The sequence below is a fragment of the Heterocephalus glaber genome, unplaced genomic scaffold, assembly GCF_053883595.1.
Source record: "Heterocephalus glaber isolate CG9 unplaced genomic scaffold, H.glaber_assembly_v1.0 deba00001743, whole genome shotgun sequence".
Taxonomy (NCBI): Eukaryota; Metazoa; Chordata; class Mammalia; order Rodentia; family Bathyergidae; genus Heterocephalus; species Heterocephalus glaber.
The window spans coordinates 3,346,656-3,370,368 of NW_028258449.1; the positions used below are offsets into that span (position 1 = coordinate 3,346,656).

A 23,713-nucleotide genomic window follows, 5' to 3' on the forward strand; every position below is an offset into this window, starting at 1 on the left:
TAATTTAATAAATACTAACAAATAACTAACAAATACTAATAAATACTAACAAACCAAATTTAATAGCATGTTAGATTTTTACACTAAGATTAAGTGAGATTTACTCTGGGAATGCAAGGGAGTTTTAATATACAAAAACAAATGTGGGTGACACACTGCATTAACAGAATGAACCAGAAAACACATCCACACATGTGCACACTTATACTTATCTCAATGAATGCAGAAAAAAAACTTTTTTAAGAAATAGAAAAATTAGGCAGGTGTTCATAATAACCACACTCAACAAACTTGGAGCAGAAGGACAAGCTCTGGTGAGGTCACCGTATGTGAAAAATTTACAGCTGATATTGTCTTCCCTGTGCAGGAATGAAGGTTTTTCCCTCCATGATCCAGAGCAAGAAAAAAGACTCACTTTTCTACTTCTATTTATTATGGTCCTGGAAGTCCCAGAGAAATTAGTTAGGAAAAGAAATAAAAGGCATTCAAAGACAGAGGAGAGGAGTAAGATATACACAGATGATATGATCTACAGATTATGATTTTATATGAAAAACTCTAACGTGTCCTCCCAAATCTTGAAAATTAATAGAAATTTACCAAAATAGCAGGATACTAATTCAACACACAAAATTAATTATTTTTCTATATATGTACAATGAACTCTCTAAAACAAAAATTAAGAAAAAATTCCATTTACACTAGCTTTTAACAATAAAATAGGAATACACTTAATTGAAAAAGCAAATGACTTGTACACCAGAAACTACTCAACATTCCTGTGAGAAATTGGAAAACCTAATATTGTTATGATCCCAGTACTCTCCTTAGTGATCTACAGAATCAAAAAAATTCTTACACCAAAAAAAAAGAAAAATTCACCCTGAAGTTTACTGGAAGTTTAAAAGACCCTTAGCCACAAAAATGACCTTGAAAAATAACACTGGAGGTCTCTCACTTTGTGATTTTAGAACTTAATAAAAGGCCACAGTTAACAAAAAGTGCAGTACTGATATAAAGACAGACTTATAGTGCAATGAAATGGAATAAAGACCTCAGGGGTAAACCTTTCAGTATCTGCTCAAATGTTTTTGATAAGGGTAAGATATGGGCTTTTCAACTAATGATACTAGGGAAAAATAAATATCCAAATGCAAAAGACAAACAACAACAAAGATGAAGTTGAGCCATTACTTTATCCCATATAAAATTATCTCTAAATGAATCAAATATTTAAAAATCAAGACTAATGACTTTTACAAAAAGATATAGGAGAAAAGCTTGATGACATCGGATTTAGCAGTAATTTTTTGTATGACACCAAAAGTACATGCAAGAAAAGAAAAATGGGGAATTTTATTTCCTCAAAATTAAAAATTTCTGTGCTTTAAAGGACACTGTAAACAGAGTGAAAAGTCAACACATGGAATGAGAAAAAATATTTGCAAATTATATATGTGGTAAGGGCTTAATATGCAAAAAATATAAAGAACTCCTGTGATTCAACAATAAGCAAAAACAACCTGAGTGAAAAAACTGTGCAAACAAATTAAGTAGAAAATTCTCAAAAGAAGCTGTACAAATGGCTAAAAGCACAGAAAAAGATAGTTAAACCTCATTAATGATCAGGAAACTGCACATCAAGAACACAAGGAGATACTTTTGTAAACTCATTAGGAGAGCTATTGGGGGGAAGGGCAGGGAAAGAGTAAGAGGAGAGGTAAGGAAAAAAAGAAGAAGAAAGGAAATAACAAGCATTCATTAAGGATGTAGAGAAACTAGAACCTTCATGCACGGGAGATATGAATATAAAATGGTGCAGCAACTGCAGAAAACATGATTATTGTCTCAAAAAACTAAACATAGAATTAGCATGTGGTCCAGTATTGTAATTTTACTTCTGAGTATATATCCAAAAGAACTGAAATTAGAACTGGAACAGGTATTTATACACCTACCTATGCTCATGTAGCATCATTTGCAATAAATAGTGAAAGCAACCCAAGTGTCTGTCAAAGGAAGAATGGAAAAACAAAATCTGTCATATGTACTCAAGACATTATAATCCAGTGTTAATAGGAAAGTAAATCCAAATACATGCTACCTCACACAAGAATCTCCATGACATTAGGCTAATTGCAATGAGTCAGTTATAAAAGGTCAAAAACTGCATGATTCTATTCTTATGATGCTCTTAGTAGTGAAGTTCATAGAGATGGAAAGTAGAATAGTGGTTTCCAGGAGGAGAAGAGAGAGGGAAAGGGCTCTTTGTGTTTAGCAATTACAGTTTCAAGTGGAGACGAGGAAAATGTCCCTGTGAGGCATTGTACATGTTGATGTTACACAACAGTGTAAATACAATTAATGCTTCAGAACTATACACTTAAAATAGTAAAGCTGGTAAATTTTCTGTTCACAATTTTTAAAGTGGAAAAAGGCAATTTGGAAGTCATTTTCAAATAGTTTGAAATTTCAGCAATACATCACAGATTTGCTTCCATATGAATAATGTTGATTGCTCTTTTGCTTTATTAGTAATTTCATCTATTAAGTACAGAAATAAAAAACAATGTCTCTTTTTCTTTTGTTTCAGTGGGCAAGAAGATTCTGATGCTATCCCAACCAGTAAGATATTAAAAGGTTGGATACTTTTCTCAGTTTTAGAAAGTATTCAAAATGAAACTTCACCTGCTGGTTTGATAACTTAGTTATCAAATTTTGATAAATTTTTAGTTATCAAATTTGAAAGGAATTCTTTGTTTTCCTTTGAGTATGTGATGTTGGAAAGTGATAGTACATCTCTCAGGTGTTAAAAGGCGCAAACTGCCTTGTCTGAGTTGCTGTTAAGACTTCATTAATGATTTTAGTATCAAATACTTTGTGTTGTATTATAAATTTATCATTATGGTGCTTCTGTGAGGAAAAAAAAGGACATTGTCCTGCTAGTTTGTATCTGGACCAGAACCCACTATCTTGGACTTTAATTATTTCCTCCAAAAAGTATTTTTCTGTGCTCCATATCTTGGCTGTAGTAGTATATACAAGGCTTTCAAAAACTAAATTGAGGTAGGATGGACCTTCTTTTCTTTCTCTTTAAGTACTCATTTTTATGGTCTCCTTAGAACATCTGTTAGGAAATTGTAGTTCTCTAAAAGACAGGATGCACAAAATGTGGAGTGTTGTGTGTTCTTGAAACTCAAACCACATTTTATCATGACTGTTTTTCAAAAGAAACATTCTCCTGACTTGGCAATGAAAATCATTTTCATTAAGGCAGTCCATAGAATAATATAAATAATTCAGAGAACCGCAGGAAGTATGCATGAATTCCCAGAATATACCATAAGCTGTAGGTATCAACAGACACTGATTGGATTTCTGAACTATGAAATAATGAGCTGTTAGGCCCAGATGGAAACTGTATACAGCAGTAGAATTGTCTTTGTGCTATAGATGTGAAAACTCCAGCTGTGGGTGAGGAAGAGATGCATCCAGTGTCAGTCTAAGTGAAAACCAGAGTTCTGCCTGGATCTTTTGTCCTTAAGTTCACTATACAGTTTGTTTTCTCCGACTTCATTGTTGTGATCATGCTTAGCTCTTATATCCTTTGATAATATGGGAGCTGTCCAAATCAAAAGTTTGTGTATTTATTCAAAGATATATTGCGAGTCCCCTTTCTGATACAATAGTCCATGTCCTCGCTGTCATGGAATTTGCATTTTAACCTGGGTGGGGAGTCCAAGGGTAAGAATGGAAGTTAGCTTCACACACTGGTAAGTACTCACTTCTCTTATGACAGGATTCTGAGTCACTGCAGTGGCTTACAAGTAACCATGCAGGCAGCACCCTAAGACCCCTCCTACTTTTGTAATTTCCTCCTCTATTTCTCTTCTTGGCTCACTCCACTCGGACCTCACTGACTTCCTTACTGTTCCTCCAACCTTCCAGGCATTTGAGGCTTCTACCCTTGCTGATACACCTGAGGTTTCCCCCCCTGTATCTTCATTGCTCATTCCTCACTTTCAGATCTTCACTCAGATGTAACTTTTTCAGAAAGGCCTTCTCTGATCACATTCTCTGAAATTGTAGTTCTTTCCCATCATGGCTCTTCCTATCCTACTTCTCTACTTTCTTTTTCTCCCTGAAAATTTTTAGATATTTGACTTTTGACTATCTCTAGAATGTAATTTTCATGAAGTGGGGATTTATGTCTTTCACAGCTGTATTTCCAAAAACAGCCTATTGCCATGTACATGAAGGCACGTGGGGAGGTAGGCGAGACCAGGTATGAACTAAGGAGGCAGAACTGCACGTGTGAATAGCATTTGGGCTGCTGATATCGAGATGCCCATTAGACATTCAAGTGGAGATGTCACATAAACAATTGGATGTTTTAGCCTAGACTTCAATGGAGAAGTCAGGCTGGGCATACGTATTCCTAGTTTTGTAAAATATACAATAAAATCTCAGGTAACATAAATCTGAATATTTGGACCTCTTAAATTATATCAGTAATTTTCTAGTTTGTCCTGGAGGTCTGAAACCCTGTATAGCCTAGAAACTTAAATCCCAGTGTTGGTCAGGCATTTAAATGCAAAGGTCAGTACCATTACATGCAATATGGAGTTCAGACACTAAGAATATAACTAACCACGCATAAAATTGTACTAATTTTATCAGGCAATTCAATCTCCCTCATATTTCAGTGAAATTGAGGTTTTATTTTATTTTTCCCCTAGAATGTGCGTTACCTCAAAGAGTGAGTCAGCGCAATTGCTTGTGTGAGCTGTTGATAAATACATGTGTATAAAAATCTATAGATTTCACACATATATTTCACTGCACACCTTGTGAAATAGCCGTGGAAGATAGCTTCATTTCCATTCTAGAGATGAGGAAATTGAGAGTAAAAGAAGTTAGATTTAATTGGCCAATATTCACACAGCTCTAAGCAGCGAAGCTAAGACTCACAGTTGCCTTTTTGATCCCCTAGCATATTATCTGTCTCCTTAGCTTTGTATCTCTGTGAGAATTAATCTAACACTGTCATTTCTAACTCCATGACCAAATTTCTTGCACTGGTATATAGACTCCTTCCTTTGGAACCTTAGACAAATTAAGCTCTGTAGCAATTTCATCAGATTTCTTCTAACATGATTTTCAATCTCTCTTGATTCCTACCAGAAGTTAACTATTTCATCATACCTGGACTTTCCTCTTTATTCCAACTATCTGCTTTTAACTAGGTACACACAGGCTGTTGCCACTGGAAGGGCCCTCTGGAATCATCTTTAGGGCAACCCCTCACTAGGGGAATAAAGCTTCATATAAATTGAGTGAATGATTTTCCATAAATGTTCAGCTAATAAATTGCAGAATCTGCCTCTCCCTGCACATTACTTCCTTTTACCTACTTTCCAGGTCAATGTCTAGGACATGCTCCAGTGTTTTAGGGCCCGCCCTACTTTTGCACTGCTCCCATTGTCTGTGTATTAATAATAGCACCTTCTTCTATATGCTAAATTATATGAGTTTTTGGTGGAAATGAAAAGTGATTTGTGTCAACAAATACATGTGCCTTAAAAAAAAACCTCTATTTTACTTTTTCTTTCTCTCTCATAGAAAGTTGTCTGGAGCGAAAACCAGATAATTCAACAGGTCTTAAGGTAAATATTTTTAACAGCTCCCAACTGTTGTATTTTGAGATCCAACTGAGAATAGCCCAGTTTTCACAGTCTGATCAGAGACTGGGTTATACAATTTGAGGAACATCAGGAAACATTCTTTACAGCTCCTTCAAATCTATGACTAGGAACTATCCCTGGTTTCCGAAGATCCTTCAGTGAAAATTTTCACCCCTGGGGTTAAATTACCATTCTTTTTTTATGTACAGAGAGTAAGCCACTGATTCTCCTGGAACCCAAGTGCAATTCTATCCATTAGCTCTATTACTGCAGTCTCAAGAAGAGACTGGAGAAAGGGAACCACTTGGCTTTGCTGTGAGCAAGTGGACGGCAGAGAGGATTTGGTGGTGATAGGAAGTGAACAGTAGCTTCAAACATGGCAGTGCAGGGGTGGAGGTGGCTTGCAGGAAATGAGACCTTATTTCACCCATCTCCCTGTATTCCTAAAGACAGACTCTACAGGCAGCATTTCAAAAAGGCTACTTCCTTCCTACTGTGAGGCCACAAAATTTCCTCATCTTTAATCTTCCTGTCCAATGGGGAATCAAATTACAGATTGTCTTCTCTGGGTTTTTTTAATCATACTGTCATCTTCTTGATCCAATTCAAGTACCTTTCAATGTTTTCCTACCTCCGTGTACACTTATTAATTCAGCACTTATTCACTTCTCAGTATCACAGTATAGCAGAGTTCTTCAAATCCTATAACTCACACACATATTTTTGCCAGATTTTCAAAGATACTATGTCAGTTCTATACTCGACCTAATCCTTATTTATGAATATAAACATCTGCACAACAACTTCTGACTTCATGTAGGCCACACTCCAAAAAAGAAAATCATACAGAAATGAAGAGAAAGGGTAGAGGCTCTAAGGAATCTGTTGACATTCCTGGTGTCAAGTTGAATTCCTAGCAAACCTCCATTCTTGCCACTCTGTTCTTTCTCTCATTTGCTACCTTTTCCATGGTAAAACTGTGGTTAAAATTGTTATCCACTACAGTCCCAAGTAAGGTAGAGTAAACGCAATTCCCTCTATCTCGCCCATTGACTACAACTTACAACACTGAAGATCTCAACATGAAGGAGAGCAGGAGTTTGGGTGGGAAATCAAAACTCAAACAACAACCAATATAGTGAGAAGTTTCTTAGGTATTTTTTCTTCCCTCATTCCCTGATTTAGCCTTGGAGAACTTCCATACTGCATTTCATGGAAGGAAGGGAGAGAACAAAGTTCTAAGGGAAGGTATTTCTCCCTGATCTGAGTTAGAAGCAGTTTCCTTGGGAATGGGGCAGTCCTTGCTCTATTTCCTCCACCGTGGTCACACTTCCAGGCAAATTTCAGCCATGGAGCTGCACGGCAGTGGCAGAAAGGACTACTGAGACACAAGCTAAAATTCTGAAAGAAAATTCTTCTCTCTGAATTAGGAAAACTGCTCCCTAAAGACTGAAATATATGAGATGAACCTATTATTTTTTTCTCTTGTCACTTTACCATCACAGAGAACACAATCATGGGAAGTGTGGAACAGCACACACAAAGAGGGGACAGCCAAAGCACTCTAACCATGGCACTAGAAAAGAGGCTTCTGAGAGTCAGAGACTGAGGGAAATGGTAGGCAAGCAGGCAAGGCCTCAAGCAAAGGGATCTCGGTTTATGCTCTTAAAGTCTCCCCTGAGCCATGCATGCCTGGAATTGACTTTACGTTTCATAGACAAAAAGCTTTGAGAATTTGAACCATAGTCTTATGAGCGGCTAACACTCTGCCTTTATGGGGTAATTCCTGCTCCTGTATTCAAAGAAATGCCGTGGGAATAAAGGTAATACCTGAGCCATGCTCCCAGCATTACCAGGCACACACAACCGCTTTATTGTTCCAGACCTCATGGGGCTGAGATTTCTGTAAAAAGAACTTGAGAGTTATAAAGATTCTTTTTCTTCTCCCCTTGTCCTGTTATCTATTCTCAGAAAAGGACTTGTAACTTACTCCAGTAAATCCAAAGGGGGATGTAAGCAGACAGACTTGACATTTTTCATGAGTTCTTGTGGTCGAGAATTTGGCCTTCTCTATGTGGTAACCAAGGTCCACATTCATACACAAGACCAACTCTAGGAATCATGATTGGCAAAAATTATGGGCTGGTCTCAGAGAACAGTCATTTGAGGCTGCATGGTATGAATTTCATTAGTGTAAGATTCTGTGCTGGTCCTGCTCCACCCTTTGAGTATTTCTAGGTATATCTAGTATAAAGTAAAACTAAACTAATGTATTGATTCATCTTGGCAGTTTATCCCCCTCTTTGAAGGATCCAAGGATGCTGATGGCAAGGCATCTCCCACAAAGAAAACCATTTCAGGTATGAAATAAACTATCCTTTTAACAACTAGTGTAATAAAGATCTTAATTACATCATTTTGAATTTAGAATTATTTTATCTTACAATCTCAGAACAAGAAGCCTTTCCTTCATGTATTACCAATATGGAACAGAAGCAATATTCTTATAAAGAGAAATTTGCAGTTCATTCTGCAGTATGTGTCTTTAATTTACACAAAAGGGGCAACAGATAGTGGAACGAACAGTTCTTAAGCCCCTAGCTACCCACCTTTTATTAAGGTGAGAAAGAACAATTAAGGAGGAAATTTACAGTAGGTTCTTCAAGGTCACCACACGACTTGTAAACTGAAAAGCCACGATTCCCACACAGATCTGCATGATTGCAAAGCCCAAGCTCACTCCACGCCATCAGAGCTTACACCTACAGGTGGCTACTAGAGCAAAGTAGGTAGGGGGAGCAAGAGCAGCAGGTTGTGCAAGGGCCTCTACTTCTGGAGATAGCACTCTCCATGGAAGGAGGGTGCTTCCATCTGGCCAGCTAGGTCCTTCCCAGGTCTTCTCTGCAGATCTTCCCACTTTCTGAGAGAAGCTGAAGTTTTGTATGACAACTCCTGACCTTCTGCAATTAAGAAAATATGGGGTATGGTGTAACAGGTTTTCCCATCCTGTCACAAGCTATCATGAATTTTCAGCAAAATACACAAATATTTATTGATATCATTGCACAGAAAATAATCATTTTGTTCAACTGATAAATGATAATAGCTGGTATATGCTAAATAAGCAATAAAAAAATAAAAGAAGCCATACAGAGAGACTTTTATTATCTATATAGTTCTATTTTACATAATAAAAAGTCACTTGAGTAGTCCAATCAACAGAAAATTTACCCAATGGGGGAGAAATTACAACTTTTTGAAGGTGCTTCTGCTTTCACTTGAGCATTCTGAAACAGACACCCTCAGTGTATAGAGTTGAAATCTACTTTCTCACTTAGCTTATCACGCATTTTCAGAGTTTTTTGCTACAAAAAGACTTTCCACATGTGACTAAAGAAAATCTCAAGGTCAAGTAGGCATAAGAGTGCCACAAGGGCAGAAAGCATGCACCCTGCTCCCAGCATGGCCACTTTTTACACCTGTGACCTTGGCCAGGGATCCGATCCTGGCAAGCTTCAGGGTCTAAAACCAAAACCTCATTCTTGTTCTTCACGTTTCCTTCAAAAGAGTCACAAACGTCAAGTAAAACTAATATTTTTGTATGTTCTTTGAAAATCACAAAATATTTTCTAAATGTCAAGTTCTGAATTCTAAATTATCAATACCCTAACACAACTACCTTAAATTAAAATGTCTAATAAACATCTACTTTTTCTTTTCTGTCCACAGATGCTCCCAAGCCCAGTATTTCCAAACAAGGGTGTAAGACACTGCCAAGAGTATCTTCAACACTATCGAAGGTGTTTTCCCACTCTCAGTCCAGTGTTCCCAAATCTTCCTCACCACCTCACCAGAATGACCACTGAAGCTCCTTTATCTGACATATAAATATGCTTCCTTACCTTAGAAAATGAAATAATTTTTAAAGCATAACATGGTGTCTGATGATTCTTATGATGTTGAGCATAAGAGCCAAAGAAAATATGAGAGATCTGGGTAAAAGAAAAGTTTAATAAATACTTTTATAAAATTAAATTTATTTTAACTGGTACATAAAAACATTAAAATTGTACACATTAATGGAGTAATGTGAAGTTTCAGTACATGTATACCCTAGTTAAAGGAAATTAACTTTTCTTACCTGTGGATAAAGTTTCATTAGTTTAGAAAATACTTCCAAGGTAGAAAGATCCAAGTATACGTAGATAAAGCTGCATCATAAAGTAAGTAATAACCATGGATAAAAGTTGTATACGCATAAAGGGCCCCGTTACTAAAATAACTTCCTATTAATATACAGTATGTCTTACAGATAAAATATCAAATAAACTTTGTCAATAAAATCATCACATTTTTATGAAAAATATTTTCTGTAAATATAGATACCAATCCTGAATTTATAGGAATGTAAAGACTAATGGAAAATATTTATATGACGGCTAACTAGTGCAGTGAAAAAATTTTCAGAATCAGTTAAACTGCTACTTTGCTAATTGGTTCTAGCTTCAAGATGTTTGTCTCACATCTAATGATGCTATTATAAAAATCAGCCAAAAAGAGAATTAGACATCATCATCATCTAACTAAAGGCTTAATCATCGTTTTTAGAAACTGTAATATATTCTAATATAAAATTTTCTTGATACTTGTTTTTGGTAAGGCAGAAATATCTGAGAAAACTTTGTTTAACAAAATGAGTTCCCCTTTAAAAAAGTTTTAAATGCAATTGTGACAAGGTTAAAAAAAAAAAAACAGAACTGATCGTATAATCAAAATTGTGCATGTGGTTTACTTATAAGAATATCTTAAAGTTGATCACAATGTATGACAAAAGTAGAGTTAGTAAACTAACACATTTTGTATACTTTATGTTAAAATTCATAGAAAGGCTGTGTTCTGAAAAGGATTTCTGGAAGTGCAATTGTAAAATCACATTTGAGTGACACATGTGCCTCTATCATGTGTGACAAGGAAAGAAGAAATGGGAAGAAATGAAAGATTCTAGGCCAGAATGCTCCTACTTAGAAGACACTTTATAGCCATTGTTACATGTGTGTAGTTTCTTCAACACTACTGTATATATAGTGGATGAATTGAGTCCATATTTGAAACATCTAGTCTTTCTAGATGTCTAGAAGTGCACAAAGTATGTTAAAGGTACAGGTAGTAAACAACACATTTTGTAGATATCTTATTGTTAAAATTAATACTGTCTTTAGGAAATGGAATGATCAAACCATTAACCTGAGCAGTAGACATATTTGTGCTAGTTCAGAGGAGGAGGAGGAAAAGAAAGTACAAAGGGCTGTAAATCAATGTGGTTTAGGTGAAGCGAGACTGACCACTGTCCCTTACATCTGTGCATTTTGTTTTACTTTCCTGTGTATATAGTTGTATATAAAGGACAAAGGAGTCCTAATTTACATCTAGTCTTTCTAGATGTCAAAGAGTTTGCCAGTGTATGACAGTAGAATTAGTAAACTAACATGTTGAGTACATTTTGTGTTAATATTTATTAGAATGTTCTTAAAACCACTTAGTAAGTGAAATTGTTAAAGCCCCCTGTAAGTATTACATATCCATATATCTGTCCCCTGGGTTAAAAAAGAGGAAAGGGGAAAGGGCTGTAGATTAGACAAGAGTGTTCCTATTTGGATGATACTTTAAAGTTTAGCCTTTGTTATGTATATGTGTGCAATTTATTCGGTACCATACATATGAGACATTCTAAGTTCTTACTGGAAACATCTAGTCTCTCTAGATATTTAATGTTCACACATGTAGAAGTCAAGGGCTAATATAATGCGCTTTAAGGACTTTTACTTCACAGGAATGGTTGTATTTTGAGAATGGAATTGTCAAACTTGGTGTCTTGGAGAGTATGCTGGCTATTCATGGGGTACAAGAGGGGAAGTATGCAGAGAGGGGGGTTACGTGAGTTCAGATTGTCTTGCTGGTGTTCTATATGTACCATTTAGTTAATATTGCTGGGTATTAAAGGATAAGTCTTACTGCCCAAATTATGTTAGAAATAGCAAAGTAGTTTTTAAGAAGAACTGTCTTCTGGAAGTGACCTTTGTTAAAGCCACCTCTTGGAGCTAGATGTGGTCCTGAACTTAAGTCACTGAAGTGAAGAGGTGAGGGTGGTAAGGGCTCTTTGCCAGATCTCCCTATCTGGAAGATGATTTTAGATTATAACCATAGGCCTGTGGGTGCATTTTTGGTAAAGTACTTGGGTGTATTGTGCACAAAGTTCATACTCTATTGCATAGCATGTAAGCTTCGTAGATGTCAGGGGGTGACAATGTACCATAAAAACTAGAGGTAATGAGTTAGACAACATTTAAGTATCTTTTTGTTATAATTGATAGAAAAGATGCATCTTGGACTTGGAATTGTTACAACACCTCTAGGCAGTGTGTATCAGGACTTGTCATTAGGCTGGCAGCAGAGGGCCTGAAATAAGCACACAGGGAGAGATGTGAGTAAAGTATTCAGGTTGACATTTTGGTGAGAGGAATCAAAATGTCTTCCAGCTATACTGTAGAAATACATTAATAATTCAATGGGAATATGCCTTCTTGCTAATATCTAATAGTACAGATCTGATAACTCTCAGACACATGGCTTGGTGTACTCAGTTGCTTTATGTCTCATTTTAAATTGAGCATTAAGGAAATGCAGTATTGTAATTGTAACTTTACCAGTACTTCTATCTAGAGGCCTGTTGCCATTTTTATCTTCAGCGAAATTTTTGTTTCCAAGAAAGGCAGGATTACAATTTTATTCTAACAGATTGAGTTGCTGTAGTATGTTCCTAATTATCAAAAATACTCTTGTAGCTTTGGGATTTTGAATTGATGAATATTCATGATGTGTAGAAAAGCATGACACATGCTGTACACACTCAGTCACACAAAATGGCATGTCATATATATACACCCAGGACCTAGAAGAACACATCCAGCTAAGCTACTTGTGATTGCAAATGACTTTGCTCTTTGCTTCTTGTGTTTTTGTTTCCTGAAATGCACATATTAACTTTTGTAAAAATAAAAATTATTTTTAAAACTCAAATAAAAGGTTAGGTTCCCAAAGAAAGATTCTCGGATGGTTAGTGGGGCCCAATGGAAGATAAAGTGAGAAGACCCCTTGCGCCACCTGATGTGACTACAGCCAACAAACTACTGGCCTGGCAGGAAAAGTTAGGGCTGTGTGGTTCCTTCTGTCTCCACCCGGAACAATTACACTTTAGCATCTTCTCTGCCATTATCAGAGTTACCCGCTAAAGAAATCCTCTTTAAGAGCTTCTCCTGTAACAAATGTCCACACAAAAATGTGTTTGTGAATCTTAACACCAGCATTATTCATAAAAGCGCTAAACAAGGGAAGCAATCGACTGTTCACCAATTTATGACTGGATAAATAAAATATGGCATGCTCATTCCATTGGATATTATCTGGCAACCGGAAGAACTGAAGTACTGATACATACTACAACATGGATGAGTCTTGAAAACACCAGCTAAGTGCAAGAAGTCAGTCCCCCAAACGCACATATCATATCATGTAATACCATTTGTATGAAATTTCCAGAATACATAAATCCACAGATGTATAAAGTAGATAAGTGTTTTTTTAAACCACAAGTATTTATTGACAGATCAAACAATACAATTTTAATGGGGCAGTAAGGCACAACTGTGGATTAAAACAGTTTGCTATACAGCCAAAAGGGAGGGAAGCCATAACCTTAGGAACTTTAAATATGCAAACCAAGGAGTTTCGGACTCCTAACAGGTCACTTCATACAGTTCTTCCCTTTTGTATAATTCCTGTATTCACTTTGATCATGAAGCCAGAGTAGGACTTGGGTGAAAACAAGAGGTTATTGCTAATAGGCACAGGATTTTGTATTTGAGTGATGAAAATTCTCTAAAATTAAAATTTGATGACTGTTGTAGAACATAATCCAAAATAATTAAATTGTATATTTTAAAAGATAACTTTTTGGTATGTCAACTTTATTTCAACAAAACTGTTATTGAAAAAGTTTCTACTTTCAATACAAAATCCAGAAACACAAGTAAAAGAGCAAAAAGTAAAATGAAAACCTCTGCCTGTACCTAGAATAAAGGTGGAAAAGGAAAGTACTAGAATTAGCTGTTAGCTGCACATTGAGCTCAGTAGAGACAGAGGTGAGAGGTAGTTAGACACTGGGGGTGGAGTGGGGGGGCGGGTTGTGCCTCCCTAAGGAAAAACAGCTGTATCTTAAGCCAAGACGCCAAATGTGATCATATGTGTGCGCGCACGCACACTTGTGCATGCAAACTTGCTGGAAGGAGCAGAGGAACTTTGAAAACACGAAGAGGATATTGCTGCATACCAACTTAAAGGAAAGGATGATCCAGCAAAAAGAAAGTTACCAAAACCCCAAAATCAAGAAGAAAGAGGAAGGTAAAGATGAAGAAGTCCCTAATAAATATATTTGTTCTCATGCAGTTTTTTTCTTGTTTATAAAGCATTTAATATCCCTAGATATAACTTGCTCCTTTTAATTAAAAAACATTGAGATCTCAAGCTGTGTAAGATTTGTCTTTAAAGTGTACGGTGTATTTATTTGTATCTTTGACACAATACCAGCTGTGTCTTTAGATAGTCTTAACTTAGCAGTATTTTCAGGAGCCACCAACCTTGCCTGGTACAGGAGAGGGGTTATAAAGGGGCATGGAAATTTAAAGCAGGTTCTTGGTGCACAATACAAATTAGCTACATTTAGGGAGGGTCATTTTTTCATCTGCAGTTGTCTCTGATGCAGACCATCCAAAATAATTACTGTTTTGTTAACAGAATTCCAGTCTGTAATTACAAAACAAAACAAAACAGATGCAGCTGTTTTGTTGACAATATGAATGCTTCTAAGTAAATTTCCTATGGGAATTTTAGTACTGTTAAAAATTGGTTGGTTTTGAGTAGTGGAACTCTGAATTTTTTTTTTCTGTTTTGCATTTTCTGCTTTTAAAAAGCAGATATCTGTGAAGTTTAAATGAAAATAGAAACAAAAACTAATCCACATAAAAATAAAAAAACTGAAAATACATACAAGAAGTTAATAGATGTAATAGAATTTATTTGGGAGAGTGGGATGGTGACTGCTTTTTTATTTGTTCCCTTTGTCTTTATTTCTAACTTGTTGTATACTACACAAGCATACTTACAAAGGGAGAGATCCCTGAACCATGAACCTGGCTTAGCTGATTTTCATGGGCTCCCAGAGTTCTGGCCACGGGGCCACAGGTCTTCATGCAAAAATGTTCACAGTCCTGCTAGGCTTGATGATTCCTGGAAAAGCATTCTGAAGCTCAGAAAGGAACCCTGATGACTGAATGGAAGAAGGTGTTACTTCCCCAGGGAGCAGTGGCCAATGTCCATTTGGTGAACACTTGATCATCTAACTTTTGTAGCACTGCATAGCAGAGTAAGGCGGTTTAAAAGTCAGGAAATACAAAGCAAAATCAGAAAATGTCCAAGTATTCTAAGTGATAACACTTAGGTGGAATTTTCACCCAGACCCCAGAATATATGTCAAGAATATGACAAAAGTAGCAATACAACAAATTTATCTACTTTATTCCGGTGTCACAATAGCAATGTGGTACAAAAGCAAATTATCTACTCTGTCTCCAGCTTCTTACTGACCATATTTTGATGATCTACAGGTGAGCCTCACTTAGGTTTATCTTTGACATACAGATATGTCACATTTCAAAAAATACGGCTGTCATTTTCCCATACCAAATTGGGAACGCTCAAGTTATTTTCAATAACCCAACTTTTGGGCTGGGGATTTAGCTCAGTGGTTTTGCCGCCTGCTGCGCAAGCACAAGGACCCAAGTTCGATCCCTGGTACCAAAAAAAAAAAAAAAAAAATCAATAACCCAGCTTTTGAGTGCCTGGGCTCACAATCCTGTTACCTTTCATTTCATTTCACTTTCTGCATTTCAGCCTCAATATCCAACTAACCTTCTGAATCTGTACAATGCAACATCTTTTGGATTTGATCCTTGGCCCCATTTATTCCCTTTTATCCCTGCTTTTTAAAGTCGCTGTCTTAATGAAGGCTCTTATTATTTATGCCTAGACTTCTGTAACCTCAGGTGGTCCCTTTAGTTTCTCCCTGATCCACTGTTTGCATAACATGACAATGAGATAACAGCAACCACACCAACAATGCCAATGACAGTTCTGTGCGGCTATAGCTCAAATTTAGGAGTCAGATTTGAAGGACTTAGGCATATTAACATATTTAATTCTCATAACAACCCACATGAAGTAACTACTATCGTCATCCCCATTTTACAAATGAGGAAACGGAAGGGTAGAAAGTCGAAGTCACTGGTCTTAGGTCACACATCTAGCAAGTCTCGACCCCATTTGTGGTCTTACTCTGGCCCAAATGGTCTAAGCCCCTGACCCTGACCACACTGTCCACCCTCCTGCCTATCATCACCAAGGATTTGGTGGGTCCCATTCTCCCACAGTGGATTCTGCACCCAACCACTGTTTCCTTCCATATCACCTTTGCCTATAAGGGACTAGTTGCCTTTATTTCATATATGACAGTGAGTTGTTTCACAGTTGTTCTCAGGTGGCTCCACTTGTCTATATTTTATCTCCTAGGTTCAGTATAATGTCCATGAGTACTAAGTGCTTTCTGATCACACTTAATTACCTAGATGAAAATCCTTTCCAGATTTAAAAAAAAGTAATAAATTTAGGTGATACCTAATTCTACTTGTTGTCCCCCCTTACCCACAATTTTACTTTCCACAGTTTCAATTACCCACAGTGGATCATTTATCCAAAACTATTAAATGAAAAATTCCAGAAATAAATAATGCATAACATATTGTACCAATAACTGTTTTGCTATTAAAAAAATAAAAAGCAAGATTTAAACTGCATGCCACTCTAAGAAGCATGATGAAATCTTACCATTCTGTCCCACATGGGATGTGAATCTTCCTGTTATCCAGGATGCCCATGCTGTACATACAGCTTCTTAGTCACTTAGCAACCGCCTTGGTAACTAGGTAAACTGTCATGGTGACAGTGCTTGCATATGGAGTTTGTTTCAGGATCCCTAGTCCCTGAGGATCTTAGAATGTATCTTCAGACAGTATTACATTATGAAAAATATAAAAGTCAAGTTGAAGACTCCCAACATCTCCTATCAGATAATTAGAACAAGTGTGATTTTTGACATCCTAAAAATAAGTAAAATCTTTAAGCTTCATTTGTTAATGTCAAATACAAGAGCTGAAACACCAAAAATTTTATCTTCCCATGAACAACTGGTCTGGTTGTTTCGGGATGCCACCCAACTTAAAAGCATAAAAACTCTCAACACTTTAATTGAAATTGCAATCTAGATTAGAAGTCGGTGTGGGGAGGGCAGTTTTTATAATTTGTACAGTAACAGCACTTGGGCGGGAATCTCGGGGAGAAGAAAACATCTTGTTTCTCTTGGTACCACTTTCACTACTACAGCGTCCCTGGGGACACCATCACACCATCACGTTCAGAATGACAGCTGTGACAAGTCTTCAGCTTCTCCACATGCAGAAAAGAGGGAGAGGAAAGAAGCTTAACATTTCTATTAATGTACACCCAGATTTTGTTCTCTGCATTTCATGATTTGTCTGTGTCAGGTAGTTAGAATGGTCCTGGCTCATAGAAGCATTCAATTTGTTGAATTAATGAATGGATTCAGAAAGTCACATTCGTTTTATGTAACAGTAATAGCAACGATAATATCTACCATTCATCAGATTGATGTTACAGCATGGTGGTTAAAAACCAGCTCTCTAGATCCAGACTTCCTGACACATATGCCAGCTATTTATCCTTGGGAGAGTCCTTAACTTTTCACCTATGAACTCCAGTTTCTTCACCTATAATTTTGCCCTAACAAAAGTACCTATCTTCCATCTGACATGTGAAGAGATTAGTATAGACTTGTCCTGAGTGCTGTAAAAATTGTAGCTATTTTTGAGTCCCTACTCTGTGTTAGACAATATACAAGAGTTCCTCCACATTAGTAGAATTCACTTTTGAGGTCAGAAAATTCTTTGTTGTGGAGAGCTGCCCTGTACATTGTAAGACATCTAGCACATCCCTGGCTTCTATCCACCAAGATACCAGAGCATCTCCCTAGTCATAAGTAAATGTCTGGGAGCAACATCATCCCTGACTGAGAGTCACTGCATTAAACCAAGCTTTTTACAAACATTGTACTGTTTCCTCTAAGTAATCCAACAAATATGCCAATGGAATTTCTTCTATTTTACTGATAAGGAAATGAAAATGTTTCCACCTTGTCCCAGGTGAACTAACCTACCTAGGTTCAATTCTGTCATATAGATGATGTTCATCTTCATGCTTTTCCCTTGAGTTCTTACATACAAAAGCACTACATGTGGCAGAGACCACAGACCTTCAGGAAATAAGTTAAAACAATGTAACCCCTGGAACTTGTGAGATGATTTGAATGTTCATCTCACGTCTATAATCCTTGAACAGGAGTTCTAGGAATTCCCACCTGGAGTGGGTAAATAAGCAAACATTGCACTATCCTAAAAATGCACTCAGAAATGTGAATTTAAAATGGATAAAGTCCCACCCATAATTCCAAATCACTCCTAGTCTTCAGTTTCCCTGGCCAATCCTTCACCAAATAATATGGACACTTTTCCACTCAGCTGTTTCTATAAACTGCACCTTGTCCCTGCCCCTCTCCAGAGCCCCTTCTCTGAATGCTGCAATGGCTTCCCTGTATGACAACCCAGTTTATTCAGCACCCTGCTGCCAGACCCATCTTCCACAATAATTAAGTTTGCAGTTATTTACCCACAGCAGAAGCACAATCCTCGTTTTCTGAAGCGTCATGTTTATATTTCACTAACTGGTATTCAAGGCCTTTCAAATGCTATGTCTCTCTCCCCTCTTATCACATTGTCTCTCCTACGTATCTGCTGAAGAGAAGCCTGTTTCTCTGACTCTTCCATCCTATGGCTTTTTTTGCTTTCAATATCTTCCTTCCTCTGTGTCTCTTTGTCAAAATCCTGGCCACTCTTTAGGCCTAGACCAGCCTGAGGCCCTATACAAAGCATTCTCTGCAGGCTCTAAGGCCTTTCTACTTAAAGGTGTTCACACCCCTGAGATTCTAGCCCATACCACATAGTATTTTATTTTATTTTTTGTTTTTTTGGTACCAGGGATCAAACTCGGGTCCTTGCGCTTGTGCAGCAGGCGGTGAAACCACTGAGCTAAATCCCCGGCCCTATCGTTCTATTGTATTTTTTTTTTTTGGTACCTGGAATCGAACTCGGGTCCTTGTGCTTGGGGGGCAGGTGGCAGAACCACTGAGCTAAATCCCTGGCCCACCACCTAGTATTTTAATTTTAACTGTCTTCCATTTGCTAGAGTTTCACATTTCTCAAATGGATTAGTATCCTGTTGCATGTTGGTGCCATATCTCGTATTTATGGACTGCGCTCAATGAGTCTTTACAAATGGACGTCATAGACTCTCCAACTGCTGCAGAAATAGGCAGAGTGTTTCAGAGAGCTATATGCCTCTGATCTTTGCATCTAGAGCCCCAGCCAATATGAGGTCGCCTCAAGCTCAATGCTACTTAGACGCATGATTAGCAGCACATCTGCTTTCGGCCAGTTCGTTTGCAGCCTGGGCCCTGCACCCGTCCTGAGCTGTCAAGTCTTGCCATCTCCTCTTCTTATCAGCACACCTTGACTGACTTCTGTACCATGGTCTTTGACACTGACCTTCTTCCTTGGGAGTAAACCCAAATCACTATGCTGAGATTGGCTCTTAATGGCCTCTTTACCGGCATCTCTGAAGATGGAAATTATGACATCATTTAAGCCAATAATCCTTAAACATGAGGACAATATCACTTGGGTGTTATTAAACATTCCAATCCACAGGCCCTGCTGCAACCCTATTGCATCAGAATATCCAGGAAAAAGCCTAGGAATAAGAAAGATTAGCAAAGACCCCAGGTGATTCCTGCGATCAGAAGAGGCAAGGAAACACTGCTCAAGTTACCGAGTAATATTTTACCAACTGATCTGGTGAAATATTAGGTTCAACTGCTAATCAGAAATTCAGTTCTGTAGAGAAAGAGCTCATTGATTTTAGGACCTTAGCAGCATTCCTCCTTATCAATTTCTATTTTTGCAGATGTTAAATGAGGAAATATGTTCTGCTAATCAGCCACTAACATAGAAAATAGCTGTGTTACTTTGACTTGAACAAGCCGTTTAGGAACTCTGAACTTCAATTTCCTCACATATAAAACAAGGAAGAGTTGGACCAGATCAATTGTTTTTTTGTGGGTAAGTACTAGAATCACTTCAGGAGGTTTCAGAACATACTACCTCCATGCAATCTCATTTAATTGATCCAACTGACTCTATTGTGTAGTTTAGAGCAAAATAAGTGAACTGGATGATTTTTTAAATAAATAGTTTAGAGTAAATTTTATTTTTTAAATTAATTTTATTGGTGCAATTTAAATATACAAAGGGTATTTGTGCCTGTACATGATATATCTTGATTCCTCTTTTTCTCCCAATCCCCTCCCATCCCTTCAACTCCTCCCCCTTACAAAAGCTTTGTTTCCACTTGTTCCCCCTTCTTTTCTCATTTTTTTTCCTTTCCTTGAACTGGGTGATTTTGAAGATATCTTCCAGCTCTGAAATAACTCTTTGATTTAATAATTCTATCATTTTTTAAAATGTTTGTGTCAGCTCTAGACATTTATTTCATGCCACATATAAAGACATACACTTTTCATTCCCCTCTTTTTCAAAAGAGTAAAAAATCTGAATGTCAGATATTCAATGTTTATATAGGAAAGAGGTTAAATAATTTTAAACTATTTTTTAGTTTAGATAATCAGGAGTGTAATAAAGTCTTCTTAAATCTGTAGGCCAAAAGACACGTGCAAAGCAACAACCCAGCTACTAATTAAACCAATAGGGATATATTTATCCGTTCTCTCAGTATTTCAACTAATATTTATTGTTGATTGCCTGCTATCTAGCAACTCTGGTGTTAGTTACTAGAGATACAGCAATACATGGGAAACAGTTCAAGCCCACGTGGAAAGATAAACATTGGTTTGGTATTACAAATGCAGTAAAGACCACAAAGGAATACTGAGAGCTACAGAAACACATAAGAGCTTAACCTTTTCTGCTCAGGAAAAGCTTGTAAGAGGCAGTTTCACATTTTGGGTGAAACCTAATAAATGCATTAGAATGAAGAATGTGTGTGTTTGGCTGGGGTAAAGAGCACACGGAAGGGCCTGAAATGGAAAGACCTTGAATATACCAGGAAGAAAAAGAAACTACTCAGGAATGGGGAGGATGGCACAAGCAAGGATTGTGTGGAGCTGAGTCAAAGTGCTTAGAATTTACTCCAAGGGCACTGGGTAGCCACTGAGTACCTTAAACGAGGTGCTAAAATGACATAACTAACACATACTCAAAGTCCTCACAGGCTTGGAGTGCAGGGCTGCCTGAGTTTGTGGTAGGAAAATGGGCTGTTTCATAGTTAGAGGAAATATGATGGACTTAAGAGATGAAGCGAAGGTGGAGAAAGGTGAATAGATTCAAGATCTCCTGGGGAATTCAGAAGAGCGTGTTGACTGGCGGATTGTGAGTAGATTCTAATGAGTGAAGGCTTCAGGCTTGAGTCACTGGGTAGATGGCCATGTCCTTTCCTGATAAGGCACCCTGGAGGAACAGCAAATTCACCTTTAGTCTGGGACACACTGAGTATACAACACCTTTGAGTCAATCAAGTGGAGGTCTTGAGTGAAATGGGTCTGGAACTCAGCAGCGAGACATGGACTAAAGTTATGAATATTCAGCATATAGTTGATAATGGGAGTCACAGAGAAGGAAGAAATCACCTGCTATGTGCTGGGGGCCATGGAAGGTACTGGGGCCATCAATTCACTGTGCTCAAGTAGCTCACATCCAACAAATATCATGTGTGTGCAAGGCCAAAATTTTAGTTCAACTGACGGGAAAATTACACTGAAAAAATTCCTATTATTGATCATTGTAAGTATATTCCCTCTCTGTTCTACCTTCTGGAGGTTTATCTGCCAATTAAACACCAAACCATAAATTTATCTAAAAGTAGACTAGATGGCTCTTGGTTTGAAAAAAGTAGACTTCAACAAAGAAGATCCTACTAAGAGATTTTACTTAAATTGCAAAAGTAAAAATTTCAATTTGAAATATAATTACATTATAATTACATTAATACCACATCCTTTTAAATATCATTGAACATGATGATCCAGATTTTGCGCTTGGTCATTCTCATGGTGATGTGAACTTTATAGTTTGCCGGGCTGTGATCCCAAAGCCGAATGTCTGTTAGGCCTGTGCCACAGGTAAATAAGTCCACAGTCTAAGGGGTTCATGAGACATGATCTGTTTTGTAAACGTACTTTGTAGCTTAAAAGAGCACTGCATACAACAGCTAAGCCTTCTGTCTGAAAGTTCACTAGATAACATAAGCAATTACCTACTAACCTAATAAAGATTGGACCCTCCTCCAATTATACTTGCTCCTTTCAGCTTTTCTCTTCCTTCCCTCATTTTTCCCTCCACTCTTCCCTCCCTCTCTTCATTCCTTATATGCTCCCTTCCTCCCTTCTTTTTTTCCCTCCTCTATCTTTCCTTCATTCCCCAAATAGTTTCTGTCTCTACACTTTTAGGGAATGAGACAGGACCCAAAATATAAAATCAGCACACTACTTACAACACTGTTAAGTGTGTGTTTTTGGCAAAGCACTTCAACATTATTATACCATTTATGTCAGAAACAGAAGGGCTCTCATAGATCATCTTATCCAATTTATGCATTTTACAAATCAAGAAAAAGAAATTTCTATTCTTCCGATATGCTTGAGAATCATCCTAAGTTGTATTTAGCCATGCCATATTTTTACAAAATAATGACATTCTTTTGTATTATTTTATTAAGACAACAGGCTTAGAACCAGTAGTCAGCCACTAGAAATGTAGCAAATCTGAATTGAGATGTACTGTAAGTACAAAATACATAATGGATTTGGAAGACAATATTAAAAATGTAAGATATCTTGTTAGAAATTTTTAGATGGATTACATAGTGAAATAATAATTTCTTGGATATACTGGATTAAATAAAATATATTCTTAAAATTCATTTTACTTGTTTCTGTTTACTTTTTAATGTGGCTACTAGAAATTTTTATATTGAATATGTGGCTTACATTTTGACTTCTGTTATATTTCTATGGAACAGAGCTGTTCATAGTAATAGTGTATATGTCATAGAGTTTTTGTTGGTTAGCTACCATTTCAGGCCTTTGTAAGTTCCTCAGTTTCTCCAATAATGATAGGTGAAGAAATTCATTCACCTATAAATTAGTGGATCATATGACCTAGAGGATGCTGAGAATATATAGATAAATGATGCCCCCAAATCTAATGATTTGCCCAAGGTCACCTAACTTATTAGTATAGACAATACCAGGCCCCAGGACTATTTATTTGCTCATTGACCTTTTATCACAGGAGAATTCCACGAACAAAATTGTGAAACGTTTTCCAATGGCTGGAAAAACTGATTTCAGTTGAATTTAACAAATATTTGAATACCTAAAAGGTGCAAGGCAGTTTCCTTGGGAGTAGTGACTGGAAGGTTTAAATTTTATTACTTCCATGTCTGCAGAACTTTCCTTGAGTTCTAAATAAAAAATAAAATTACTTTTATAATATTTTTCTGATATTCACAGATTTGGTAGGACTATATCCATGTGAATATGTTTTCTTAATTTTAAAACGTTAAACTGTAGAAAAAAGCTGCTTAAACGTCCATTAAATGCTATTTTGTTAATAAAAGCACTGTGAATTTTTTTTTTTTTTTTTTTGTACTGGGCA

The 23,713-nt window shown here is 37.0% G+C and overlaps 1 protein-coding gene across 1 annotated transcript in view; it reads left to right on the plus strand.

The window, feature by feature from the left end:
- Positions 1–9,617, plus strand: part of LOC101709629 (fibrous sheath-interacting protein 2-like) — a 38,615-nt gene extending 28,998 nt beyond the window's left edge. Inside the window, exons 6-9 of the mRNA XM_087200352.1 lie at positions 2,594–2,640; positions 5,623–5,666; positions 7,975–8,044; positions 9,414–9,617. Of these exons, the coding sequence (XP_087056478.1) occupies positions 2,594–2,640; positions 5,623–5,666; positions 7,975–8,044; positions 9,414–9,550 (298 nt within the window). The 3' untranslated portion in view covers positions 9,551–9,617. The remainder of the gene's footprint in view (positions 1–2,593; positions 2,641–5,622; positions 5,667–7,974; positions 8,045–9,413) is intronic.
- The last annotated feature ends 14,096 nt before the right edge of the window (positions 9,618–23,713 follow it).